Source organism: Phacochoerus africanus, chromosome 15, assembly GCF_016906955.1.
Source record: "Phacochoerus africanus isolate WHEZ1 chromosome 15, ROS_Pafr_v1, whole genome shotgun sequence".
In the NCBI taxonomy this organism is placed as follows: domain Eukaryota; kingdom Metazoa; phylum Chordata; class Mammalia; order Artiodactyla; family Suidae; genus Phacochoerus; species Phacochoerus africanus.
In genome coordinates, this window is record NC_062558.1 from 24,274,963 (window position 1) to 24,289,107 (window position 14,145).

General features: G+C 46.0%; 1 protein-coding gene across 2 annotated transcripts in view; it reads right to left on the bottom strand.

Moving 5' to 3' along the window:
- ADGRD1 (adhesion G protein-coupled receptor D1) overlaps positions 1 to 14,145 on the bottom strand; it is a 182,926-nt gene that overhangs the window by 144,888 nt on the left and 23,893 nt on the right. For both annotated transcript variants that reach the window (XM_047760612.1, XM_047760613.1), the window contains one exon: positions 13,648 to 13,770. In XM_047760612.1, the coding sequence (XP_047616568.1) occupies positions 13,648 to 13,770 (123 nt within the window). The remainder of the gene's footprint in view (positions 1 to 13,647; positions 13,771 to 14,145) is intronic.

The window sequence follows — 14,145 nt, forward strand, 5'->3', positions numbered from 1 at the left end:
AGGAGGGGACACGACACGCGTGAGGAGCAGAGCCAGCTCTGACCCATGATCACCTGGTAGGCTGGGGACCGGCTCCCCAGGGAGGAGTAAAGGTGGCCGGACGCGGCTGGAAGCTCCTGTCCTTGTCCCTCGGAGTTCCCTGACTGCCTCCACTCTGCTTCTCTGACTCCAGTCACATTTACTCTTTCTTTGCATTTGAGTAAATGCCGTGCGTGTGTGCATGCGTGCGTACTGACGTACGCATGCACGCAGCCTGCCTGGACGCTGCATGCGGAAGGTAGAAAGACAAGGGTCAGCGCTACCCCAGCAACGTGGCTCAGCTGGAGGATGGGAAAGCTTCACGGATGCTGGGAAAAGATGTTGCCCTGAGATGATCAAAGCAGGCCCACAATGGGGGTGGAAGGGGTGCCCTGAGCCTTATTTATATAAATGGCACCAAATTTACAGTTTGAATCTTATCTTCAATTGAGGTTATGGGCAGAGCCTGAGTCACTGAATTAAAAGAAAGCATTTGTCATCCGGTCCCAAACGTCTGTGTCCCAAAACCAACCGTCCTGGCCGTAATGCCTTATGAGTGGACAAATTCGCTACAAGTTGTCCAAAGCTCTTGGGATGATATCATGGTGACAATTGCATTGCCTTGTACTTTTGTGGGGCCAGAGCCTTAATATGATTAAAATTGACATGGCATGATTTTATAAGCCTGGTTTGGAATGTCTCCATTTTTAAAAAAATATTAAGAGGAACCTCCAGATAATGGATGGGGTCTGGACCTTTCTTTAGCTGAGTATGGTCTTTTTTTTTTTTTTTTTTTTTTTTTTTATGGCTACACCTGTAGCACATGGAAGTCCCTGGGCTAGGAGTCAAAATGGAGCTGCAGCTGCCAGCCTACACCACAGCCACAGCAACAAGGGATCCAATCTGCATCTGTGACCTGCCCCTCAACTTGTGGCAACTCAACGAGGCCAGTGATCACACCCCAACCCTCACAGAGACAAAGTCAGGCAGGTCCTTAACCCACTGAGCCACAACAGAAACGCCCCCCCCCCCTTTTTTTTTTTTTGCCATACCCATGACATTGAAAAATTCCCAGGCCAGGGATTAAACCCACACCACAGCAGTAACCAGAGCCACAGCTGTGGCAACCAGGATCCTTAACCCGCCCACTGAGCCATCAGTGAACTCCCGGAACACGTTCTTAGGGCTACTGAGGAGAGAAAAAGTCCTCAAACGTGCCCTGTGATGGGGTCACCCCAACAAGAGGATGGGACTTGACAGGCTTCTCCCAGGGCTGCTGGGCTGTCCCAGACACTATCCCTCTCCAGCCCACTCCCTGCAAAGGCAGCAGGTGGAGGGAGGGGACTCCAGGCCCAGGGTATCCCAGCACCTCTGCCCACCTTGCACTGCAGTGGTGCAGAGTCCAGAATAACCCCCCACACCTTCCTGCTGGGCCCCTCCACTCGGCAACAACCGATTTCATGGAGAAACAGACACAGCACATTGTGAAATTTCTGTTATGAAACAAATTCCCAGTAGGATGCACAAAAGCCTATTTTTTCCCAAACACTTTGCTGCATTTAAAAATTCCTTTCACTCCATCCACTCCATCCTGTCTTGGCCAAATGTCTTTCTGTCCAGGAAGAAAAAATAAAAATCGAACATTCAGTTTGGTGTTAGGTAAGAAAAATTCAAAACAAACCAGAAGCCGAGCTTTTCATTTTTGTTAATTCAGCTTATAATAATCATTTCTATCTGATGAACAGCCTGGATTTTTTTGAATCTTTTTGGCTGCGCCCAGGGCACGTGGAAGGTCCCAGGCCAGGGATCGACCTCTCCCCGCAGCAGAGAAAACACCAAATCCTTAACTCACTGCACCACAAGAGAACTCCACAACTAACACTTAAATATCAATTTACGTCTTCGTAGAGTCTTAAAAGATTCACACTGGGCCCCCTAATGTTATTATTTTCAGGAACTTTGCTTCACGCACCTGGGACTATCAATACAAAGAGGAAAAAAATCTGAAAGAAAAATAAGTGCCATATTGACAAGATGATTCAACACTTTTCTGCCTCTTAATGAGCTTTTTTTTTTTTTTGTCTTTTGAGGGCTGCACCCTCGCCATATGGAAGTTCCCAGTCTAGGGGTCAAATTGGAGCAGAAGCTGCTGGCCTACACCACAGCCACAGCAACTCAGATCCAAGCCATGACTTCGACCTACACCACAGCTCCTGGCAATGCTGGATCCTTAACCCAATGAGCGAGGCCAGGGATTGACCCCGTGTCCTCATGGATACTAATAGGGTTCATTATCACTGAGCCACGATGGGAACTCCTTTCCTTATGAGCATTAAATTCATTCATCCAAAAAATAAAGTGAGGGAGTTCCCTTATGGGGCAGCAGGTTAAGGATCTGGCATTATCACTGCAGCAGCTAAGGCGGCTGCTGTGGCAAGGGTTCGATCCCTGGCCCAGAACTTCCACATGCCTCGGGCACAGCCAAAAAAAAAAAAGTTAGGAAAGTTCTTTCTCAAAAAGACCAAAAAAAAAAAAAGGAAGAAATATACAGCTGTCCCAAGAAAAGATGGATACATTCGAGTGCATAAATATTATAAAATTCTGCAAGGCAAAAAATTTACCATGACAAAATCAAAAGACAAATGACAAACCAGGAAAAAAAATATTTGTAAAACATTTAACAAACAAGAAATGAATGTCCTTACTATATAAAGAACATTTTATAAAGAAAAGTATGATCACTAACGTTTAAGGAGAACCTACTTTGAGCAAGGCAAGGTGCTCCAAGAATTTTACATTAACTCTTTTAATCCCCCTAACAACCTTATGAAGTAGGTGTCAGTATAGTTCCCATTTTTAAAAATGTTTTATTTTTCCTTTACCACCACACCTGTCATATGGAGGTTCCCAGGCAAGGGGTTGAATCAGAGCTGTAGCCACTGGCCTACGCCACAGCCACAGAAACACTGGATCCAAGCCACATCTGTGACCTACACCTCAGCTCACGGCAATGCCAAATCCTTAACCCACTGAACAAGGCTGGGGATCGAACCCGCATCCTCATGGATGCTAGCTGGGTTCTTAACCAGCTGAGCCACAACAGAATCTCCCTAAGTTGTGTTTCACTTGCTAAATTGAGGGGGTGTTTGCTGCACAGCCGCCAATAACCAGAACATAATCTTACCTGGAGCCACTTGATAAATCCCCCAAAACTAGTCTTACACGTCTTCAGCAGACCTTGGGCAGTCCACAGAGAATGAGTCCCTTTCCTCACCCCGAAGTCCTTCCCAGAGGCCACCACAAGGATGTCCCTCTGAATCACTACTCTGGGCAGCGGGTTCGGGGGAGAGGCTGCTACAGGGTTAAGACCGTAGCAAGGAACCACTCCATCTTTTCCTGCTCCCAAGTGGACAGGGGTCAAGCATGAGGTGGCCCCCCAACTGAGGAAGGCCCCCCACCTGAGGGAGGCCCACGTCCACCTACCATGTGGTGGTGTGAGGGGCCTCAGGCTTATCCACACCTGTCGATGATGAGTGCCGGCTTTCCAGCCAGTGTCCACCAGGAGTACTCAGAGCCCCAAGAGCAGACTTGAGGACGTTCTGGAGTACGAAGCTGGGGACACCGTAACCAAAGCCATCATTTCACTTCCTGGCTGAGGTCTGCCCTCGGATAACACCTGTCTCAGTCAGCTTGGGCTGCCATAACAGAATGTTACAGACCAGGTGGCTGAAGTGACAGCTCTTTCTGACAGTTCTGAAAGCTGGAAGGCTGTGATCAGATTGCCAGCATATTGAGTTCTTGGCAAAAAAAACCCGCTTCTTGGTTTTATCTTCATGTGGCCTCCCGTGGTACATGCACACAGAGGGAGAGAGAGCCCAGCTTCCCTCCTCTTCTTCTAGGGCACTGATCTCTCACCTCAAGAGCCTCATCTAAGCCTAACCACCTCCCAAAGGCCCACCTCCAAATACGATCACATCAGGGATAAGGTATCAGCCTATGAGTGGGGGGGCGCGGCACGCATTCAGTCCACAGCAAGAACCTCACTCAGTCTTTCAGTTATTCATTCAACAAACATTTATTCCATGGCTGATACACGACAGACGCTATGAACAAGGGTCTGCAGACAGAAAAGTGAACAGACCCACAGGCTTCCTGGACTCCCGGACCTGGTACCATGCAGGGCAGGAGAGAGACAGACATGAGTGGTCACACAGGAGTCTCCGCAGGGACAGCTGTGACAAGGGCTAAGGTGGAGACCCGTGGGCCCCAAGGCACAGAATAGGGCACCCTCTAACCTTAAGGTCCTGAGACACCAGTTGCTTTGAGGCCTGAGATCTGAAGGGAACGGGTGTTACTTGGATGACAGATGGCCCGGGAGGAAGGACAGCAGGCCCTTTAAGGAACAGACCTCCCACCAGCTTTGTGAACAGATGGGGTGAGGAAGTTTTGTAAAAGGGAGGCAGAATTAGGCTCATGGGGTAAGTGTGGGCCAGGAGAGACCTGGGCCTGAAGAGCTGGGTTAGGTTAGAAGGGAAATCTGAGATTGTACCTCTGTATGATTTTCCTCCCAATCCCCCACTAAACCTGGGCCTGCTAAGAACATAGTCCTCTCTCCCAGGGGTCTGGAGCTGAGACGTCTCACTGGGCTAAAATCAAGGTGTGGGCAGGACTGTGTCTTGGGGGAAGTTCCAAGGAGAATTTATTCCATCCTTTTTCCACCTTCTAGAGATGCCTGCATTCCATGGCTCCTGGCCCTGCCACCATCTTCAAAGCCATTGTCACTTTTCTCTCTCGGATTCTGCCTATCTGCCCCCTCCCTTTACTTTTTATTTACTGTTTTCTTTTTAGGACCGCACCTGCAGCCTATGAAAGTTCCTGGAGCTCAGGGTCGAGTCAGAGCTGCAGCTGCCGGCCTATACCACAGCCATGGCAATACCAGATCAAAATCACATCTGTGACCTACACCACAGCTCACAGCAATGCCAGATCTTTAGCCAGCTGGGAGAGGCCAGGGATTGAATCTGCCTCCTCATGGATACTAGTGGGATTCTTAACCTGCTGAGCCACAGCGGGAACTCCTGCCCCCTCCCTTTATAATAATACCTGTGATGATCCTGGGTCTAAATGCCAATCAGGACACTCCTCATCTCATGTGCCTTAATCACTCACCTTCCCCCACTGCAAAATTGGTAAAGAGGAGTTCCCGCTGAAGCACAACAGGATTGGCAGTGTCTCTGGGACGCAGGTTTGATCTCCGGCCCTGCACAGTGGGTTAGGGACCTGACATTGCCACAGCTGTGGCATAGGTTGAAACTTCAGCTCCAATCTGATCCCTGGCCTGGGAACTCCATAGGCCTTAGGGCCAGCAAAAAAAAAAAAAAAAAAAAAAAATTTATGTGGGATCACTGTGTATCATTTTTTACAAGTGTATATTAATCTACAATTATCTCAAAATAAAAAAGATTTCATAAAAAGAGAAAGGAGCTCTTGCTCAGCCGGGAAGGCCTTTAATCCGATCTGGCTGGCTCTACTTCCAATTTTATTACAGCGTTTCTCAGGCATGGGAGTTGGATGTTCTCCCAGTTTGGGGTGAAGAGAGGCTATCCAGAACAGGGGCCCTTGGTTTCTTCATTGTAAAAGGAACAGAAGATGTCAAGGGAATCTACCAACCAGAGGATTCTAAGTGGGTTTTCCATGCAGTGTGGCCACTGGGGAGGAGAGAGAAGCAACTGTGTAGGGATCTGGTAATGGAGCAGATCCTGCCAAGGGCTTGGGGGGGTGGGCGGCGGAGGGGGTAAAAACAAACACAGACTGGGAGTTCCCTGGTGGCCCAGTGGGTTAAGGATCAGGTATCACTGCAGAGGCTTGGGTCACTGCTGCTGGGCAGTTTGATCCCTAGCCTGGGAACTTCTGCCTGCCACAGGCGCAGCCAGAAAAAAAAAAGGGGGGGGGCAGAGAAAGAGAGGGAGATTCAGACTTTCTGTATAAGCTGAGAAAAGACCCAGACACCTAGTGGAAATCAACCAAGATCATGGCCCTAGACGTGTACTGTGATTCTGTAGGACCCTGAAGTATACTCTGTACCTCTGCATTTCAGCCCAGTACTGGCTGACGTGACAGTTTCTACCCACATCTTCCTAAGAGCTAATCATTCCACCCACTCTGGTCTTGGACACTTTCTCCAAGGGAATTTTAGCATATAGATATGCCTTTATCCCACGAATCGCAGTGTGAGAAGTTCATCTCCTTCTCAGTTCTGATTGTGACAAGGACAAAGTCCATTGGAAGGTAAGGAACAATTGCCGTTTTAACAAAGAAATGCCACAGCTCAAATTGAGAGCTGCTGGCAGGTAAGGGAAACCAACAGAATTCAACAATACAGGTATCTTCCACTTAGGGGATGATTACTGGTTTTCAGTTCTTGGTGATATAAAGTTTCCTTTTCAATTGACTCTAAGTAAAATGTAAAGAAAAAGAGTAAGTATTATAATAGAGTTATGGCACACAGATTAAAAAAAAAAACATAAAAAGCAGTTTAAGAGTATAATTTAAGAATTGCTACTCTTTTCTTTTCCTTTTAGGGCCATACCTGCAGCATATGGAAGTTCCCAGGCCAGGGGTCAAATCTGAGCTGAAGCTGCCACAGCAACACCAGATTTGAGCCACCTTTTTTTTTTTTTTTTTTTCAGGGCCTCACGGCGACATATGGAGGTTTTCAGACTAGGAGTCTAATTGGAGCTGTAACTGCCAGCCTACACCACAGCCACAGCAACACCAGATCCAAGCCGTGTCTGTGACCTATACCACAGCTCACAGCAACACCAGATCCTTAACCCACTGAGGGAGGCTAGGGATCGAACCCGCAACCTCATTGCTCCTAGTCGGATGTGTTTCCGCTCAGCTACGACAGGAACTCCTGAGCAGCATTTCTGACCTGTGACGCAGCTTGAGGCAATGCCAAGTCCTTAACCCACTGAGCGAAGCCAGGAATTGAACCCACATCCTCACAGAGACAACGTTGGGTCCTTAACCTGCTGAACAGCAGTGAGGTTGTTGTTGGAGTCAACCTCCAGCAAAGAAACAGGAGTCTTAAAGACATTCTACTATGATTGGAAATTTAGATAATTGCATCCTTCAACTTCCACCAATTAAAGTAAGTAATCCACTCTAAGACTTTGGCATAAACACATCCTGCCTCAATGCCTTGATAGCCTAAGTTGCCTAAGTTGAGTTAAGGGGATGATGTGCCATTTTTGGCCCACTTTAGGACTATGAGGATAGAATTATGTCTGGCTGTGTCAGTTCCCTTGGTACAATCTTCAAATGATCTACTATGATCCACTCAACATGGTGGAGACCCATGGGCCAAAAAACACAAAGAGAATGGTTTCCAAGACTTTCTCAGTCATCCTAAAAAACACAGAAACAGTTGAGGAGCAAAGTGTGAGGCTACACAAGAGAGATTTACTCTTAAAGTAGAAACATTAAAAGAGATAAACTCCAAGGCTCAGAATTCATTGTCTTCTCGGATGCTGTCTGCTCTTTACTTGACAAAGAGAAGTTGGGAAGATGTGAAGCTTCAGCATCATATCCTTCGAGTTTTTCCCCCAGCTCCATGACTCCAAGATGAGGAAGTAACAACCAAGTGAGGTGGGAGAAATGACCCAGCAAAGAACAAAATCTGGAGAGAAAAAGATCTGACGGTCATAGTGGCGGAGGATCTGGATAACAGAAGAGACACTGGGTGAAGGCTGAGGAGTTCCATCTCTAGCCATAGTTGAGTTTGCAAGGGTAGAACAAGCGCTGTGTGAAATGCAGTGAGAAATTAGGAGTTTGAGATTCGCAGATAGACGCTATGATCTATAAAATAGGTAAACAACAAGGACCTACTGTAGAGCACAAGGAACTATATTCAATATCTTGTAATGACCTCCAACGAAAAAGAATCCAGAAAAGAACATGTGTGTATATGTATAACTGAATCTGCTGAACACTTAAAGCTAACACATCAGTTATACCTCCAATTAAAAAAAGAAAAAAAAATTTTAAAGAAGTGGAGTTTTTTAATGAATTTTCTCTTACAGAGGAGTTGGTTTTTAATTTTATTAACATTTTTGGGAGGCTGCACCCACGGCATACAGAAGTTCCCAGGCCAGCGATCAAACCCCATTCACAGCAGTGACAACACTGGATCCTTTTCACTAGGCAACCAGTGAAAAGTTTACAGGAAATTTTTGGATATTAACTTTTAAAAATGAAATTAATCACTGTGAAAGAGGCTGTTTCTGCAAACAGTAAGCCAGGCTATTTGGATCCACCCATTTTGCCAAAAACAGTTTAGAAAGCTGTTTCAGATGTAAAAATCTATGAGAACCAACATAATCCAGCAAACAAAACATATCTGTGGGCTAGAGTCACCTCCAACATTACAGTCCATGAGAATCACCTGGAGGGCCTGACTAAAAACCCAGATTCCCAGGCCCCATCCACGGAGATTTTTGCTTCAGTGGGTCCTGGGCTGGAACCTGAGAACTTTCCTTTTTAACAATCTCTGCAATAGACCCTTCACTGATGGTCTATAAACAATCCTCCGGGATACCATGCACTAAATCGTGGTGTGGCTCTAGGCAGTCTTGAGCCCTCTCTGGGCCTCAGTTTCCCCATCTGTGAAATGGGTGTCCTGAATGAATACTTCTGAGTCCCCACCGTGGATTCCAACATCCCTGTAACCCCTGATCATCTAAGGAAGACAGAAGTTGGCTCCCTGCCCGGCCGGCCTGTCTCTGCCAGACCCTGCTGGAAATTTCTGTCCTGAAACTCCATCCTGCACATGTCTTAGGGTTATGTCGAAGTATTTTGAATTTAGTAACCTAATGCAAAAAGTCCTCTCCAAGCCGACAAGGGACTGTGGATGGTGACATTTCCCAGCTGCTGCCTGGAGCTGTAACAGGCTTCTTGGTGTTTACAAATGGAGGAAGCTCTAATGCTCGAGAAGGGGAACAAAACCAAGGGTGAATCTCCAGAGGCAGGAAAGATAAATCTAATGAGTAAAACAGGAAGAATGTCTTTCCTCGGGGGAGCCAAGGTGACGCAGAGTTGAACTTGCATTCGAGGTAATGACTCAAGATGCAATGTAGCTCAATATCAGAAATAACTTTCTGGAGTTCCTGCTGTGGATCCAGCATTGTCTCTGCAGTGGCTGGGGGCACTGCTGAGGCATGGGTTTGAACCCTGGCCTGGGAACTTCCACATGCCTAGGGTGTGGCCAAAAAAAGAAGAAATAACTTTCTGAAAGTCAGAGGAATGCAAATAATGGTTCAGGCCCCTTTAGGAATGGAGAAGGACACATGGTGGGTGTTATTCAAATGGGGGCCCATCAGACACTTGCCGAAGAGGCATTCAAAGGAACTGAAGCATCAGAAAGACAGACTGGAATGGAAAGAGAAAGACAAATACCTTATGATATCTCTTATATGTGGAATCTAAAATATGGCACAGAGGAACATATCTACAAAACAGAAAGACTCACAGACATGGAGAGCGACTTATGGTTGCCAAGGGGGAGAGGGAGGGAGTGGGATGGACTGGGAGTTTGGGCTTGGCAGATGCAACCTATTCCATTCAGAATGGATATGCAATGAGGTCCTGCTGTACAGCACAGGGAATTCTATCCAGTCTCTTGGGATGGACCATGATGGATGATAATATGAAAAAAAGAATATATACATACACATACATACACATGTGACTGGATCTCTTTGCTGAACAGCAGAAATTGACAGAACATTGTAAGTGAACTATACTTTAATTTTTAAAAATAACAAGAAAGAAAGACTGGAAGTATCTGTTCAGTCAATGGTGGATCAAGCATCTATGATGCAGATATTCATCCCTGAAGCTACGGCGATAACCAAGACACAGCCCCCACAGAGCTAAAGGCCAAGGAAGGAGGACTGGAGCTGGCAAGATGGTGCTTGTTAAGCAAGGATTGGCTGGAGTCTGAAATGGCTGTGTAGTTACAAGGGGAGACCTTGAGCCCATAAAGATCTCAAAAACTTCCCCTGCATTTGCACCCGGTGCCCATGAGAAAACTTCCCAGGAGGCACCACTGACCAAAAAGCAGGCGCTACAGTCAATTCAGAGACTGGAGCTGGTGGAGAGACGCCCTGGGATGGGCAGGGTGTGGGCAGAAGGGCTTGGAGTGAGCAGCCTGGCAGAGAAAGAAGATTCCATGTTCTATCTAAGACCTCGGAGATAGGAGAGCTAAATAGCTCAGATGTTTTATCCTTTTCTGACAAGCCCTAACCTCAACCCTGTCCTCTGAAACATTCTTAAAGGAAAAAACCAAAATAGCTGAAAATATCAACAGAGACCATCAGAGAAGTGGGAAATAACAAACAGGAAAAGAGCTGACCTCTTGGACTGGGTGTGAGGAAGGTTTCTTTAACATTCTTTCTTTAAACACTGGTTTTCTGAGAAGAATAACGGGTTGAAATCAATGATACTGCAATAAAACTTTTAGAAATGAAACAAACAAACAAAAAACCTGTATGGCACAGGGAACTATATGCCGTCTCTTGGGACAAACCATTATGGAAGATAATATAAGAAAAGGAATGTATATATATATACGTATGACTAGGTCACTTTGCTCTACAGTAGAAATTGGTACGACACTGTAAATCAACCATAATTTTAAAAAAATAAATAATACAAAATAAAAGTTGACTACTACCCAGGAAATAAATTAATTAAAAATGAAAATGAAAAAAAAAAAAGAATAACGGTTATACATTTGTTCCCACCAGCATGTCCCCCCAAAAAACATGGAGGAGGCTAAGTCGTTGTATTTGAAAAGGCTAATCCAATGTGGACAAGTTTTTTGTTTGTTTTCTTTTAGGGCTGCACCTGCGGCATATGGAAGTTCTCGGACTAGAGGTCGAATCAGAGCTACCGCTGCCAGCCTACATCACAGCCACAGCAATGAAGGATCTAAGCCACATCTGACACACTGAGCCACAACGGGAACTCCACAAATGTAGGTCATTATTGTGATTGGTCCAAGCATGTCAGCTCCTGTCGGAGGGTCATATCCAAGCAGGCAGACTGGGTTAGGATCCAGACCCTAGTGACAGGAGGGAAGTCTGGGGCTACGCACACTGGCTGTGACCTCTGGACCAACCACAGCTGGGAACACATCAGCGCTCAACCCCATGGGGAAGAAGGTACTTCAACTGACCCAAGGTAGAGATGCAGAACTTGGACTCAGAGGTTAAGTGGTTGCTAATGTCACTGCAGAAAGGAGCAGGATGGGGACTGGAATCCAGGCTGCTTGGCCCCAAAGCCCAGGCCATTAAGGTGCTCTGTGTTCAACTGGCCCCATGGTCAGAGGCTCAGGAGTCTGTGATGAATGGAAGGGCAAGGTCCATCCCTGAGATTCAGTTCCACCGGAGGAAGTGCAGATTTCTCAGGAGAAATTGTAAATCCAGACTTTTTTGTTTTCCCTTTTGAGGACCCCACATGTGGTCTATGAAAGTTCCCACGTTAGGGGTTGAATCGGAGCTGCAGCTGCCGGCCTATACCACAGTCACAGCAACTCGAGATCCAAGCCACATCTTCGACCTACACCACAGCTCATGGCAATGCGGATCCTTAACTCACTAAGCGAGGCCAGGGATCGAACCCACATCCTCATGGATCCTAGTTGGGTTCGTTATTGCTGAGCCATAACAGGAACTCCCAGAAATCCAGATTTTTATGTCCCATTTTCCTATTTTCCAAAGCCAGCAGTTCATTAAAGAATGTTAACTCCATGCTGGCAAAACCAAACCCAGCCATAGGCCAGAGTCGTTCAGAGGCCTCTAGGTGACGATCTCAGAGTTCGGGTAAAACTCTCGAGTAGTTCTGGTTTCCAATAGCCCTGCTTCCCCTCGTCCCATCGTAGTCACCCTTCAAGGGCTGGTCATTGGTAATAACCCCTAATCATCGATTCCTGGGACCTCCATGTGAGTCAGTTACAGCAGAGGCACCTTTCTTTGAGAGAGAAGCCCTTCCCTCAGACCGGGAGACAAACCAGGGAAGAGCTCCCCTCCCTGAAGGCTCTCCTGGCTGCCTTAGTCATTGTAGCTGAGGCAAGGCTGTTTTAAATTTAGAGAAGTAAACAGCCTGCTGTGTTTATAGGGCTGTTTGAACTCAGGAACACCTCGAACTGCAGATTTGTAAACCTGGCCATGGTTCTGGACCTCAAAACCATTTCTCAAAACTCCGGGTTCTTCAAAGTCCAAAATGCATCCTCCCATGTGTGATCGCCTTGTTAAGCTTGTGTTTACTTTTACTGGAATGGAGTCCATGTGGTCCAGCATCGAGAGCAATGCATTCATCACAGCGCTGTTTTGATAAGGCCATCAGATGTCCAAAAAGCCTTAGGGCTTTCAGACCAGCTAACATAAAACTTTTTTTTTTCCCTAGAAAGAAAAATGTTCATTTGCCTAGGATCATGAAACTTGGAGACTTGAAGCTGATTTGGATGGGAGAGAACAATTTCCCAGAAAGTTTTGAAATGTGGCCCAAACATCCAGTGTCTGAGGTCTAAATACTAGAGAGCAGGTTACTTTTCACAGACAAAGAAGAACAGAACTTCTCTTTTGCATCCATGTGTTTTATCCATGGCATTATTTTATTTATTTATTTTTTAGGGCCGCACCTATGGCATACGGAAGTTTCCAGGCTAGGGAGTCTAATCAGAGCTGCAGCTGCCAGCCTACACCAACGCCACAGCAACGCAGGATCTGAGCCACTTCTGCAGCCTACACCGCAGCTCATGGCAACGCCGGATCCTTAATCCACTGAGTGGGGCCAGGGATTGAACACACATCCTCATGGATACTAGTCGGGATTGTTACTGCTGAGCCAAGGGATTTATTGGCCACACTTATGGCACAGAGAAGTTCCCAGGCCAGGGATCGACCCTGTGCCACTGCAGTAACTAGAGCCACAGCAGTGACAAACCAGGTCCTTAACCTACTGTGCCACAAGGGAACTCCCAGGACATTATTTTAACCACAGGCTTGTAACTTTCTGCTTGAACAATTGTTTCCACTGGTCCCCTCCCCCTACCTTGATGGATACAAAAGAAGCAAACCCATGGCAGGAGTCTTAACAGACTCCTGCCCCGCCCAGACCCATGGCCAACATCCTGGAGCCAGAAATATCACTGGTGAGCAACCACACCATCAATTTACTTCCCACAAATGCCGTGGCCCTCTCCAACCCCACTGTGGCATCACTGGGTCTGTTTTTTAGGGAGGGTTACTTTTTGTTTTTTCTCTTCGGGTTTTTTCTTTTTTAAAAAAAATTGTTGTCAGCTTGTTTTTGCATTACATAACTAAATGTTTTGCTCTCCCACCTCCATGAGATGGTGTTTTAATTTTGTCTCCAATAGCATTCTCAGGTGTCTGCATCCCCACCCCTCCCCCTCTCCTGTCCCCTGTGTGATGTCTGCACAGATCCTACAGGGGAGAATTTCACATTCACATCTGCCACAGCCCACAGGAACAGATGCCACCTGACAATGAAATGAACCAAAAAAACAAAACAAAACAAAACAAACAAACCGACCGCATCACTCACCTTCAGGGCTGCACTGTGCTGGGTTAAAGATGCAAGAAGGTTTGTACTCTCCGAAATAGAGAAGTGTGATTCCCTTTTCCCCTTTGAGGTAAATGCCTTTGTTGACCTTCCCTTCTACAATATCTAAGTGAGAAGAATGTCAACATCACAGGTTAATAATCTCATGAGATTAAAAGTCCAAAGATGTGTCAGACTTACAGACAATGAACATCTCAATATATTGTATTATTAGTACTTATAATTAAGCCTTTCTAATGTTATCAATGATTACATCACATAATGGTATTTAACACTCATTGTTCAATTTAAACAGTATGTATTCGTGTGAATGTTGAATAACAAATATTCTATCCTATGAATTATTCTATCAATTCTTGGTGGTATAAAGTTTCCTTTTCAATTGACGCTAAGTAAGTAAAATTTAAAGAAAAAGTATTACAATATATTTCAAGTGGTATGTGTACATGGCAAAAAAAATTATAGGAGGGGTTTAAAAGT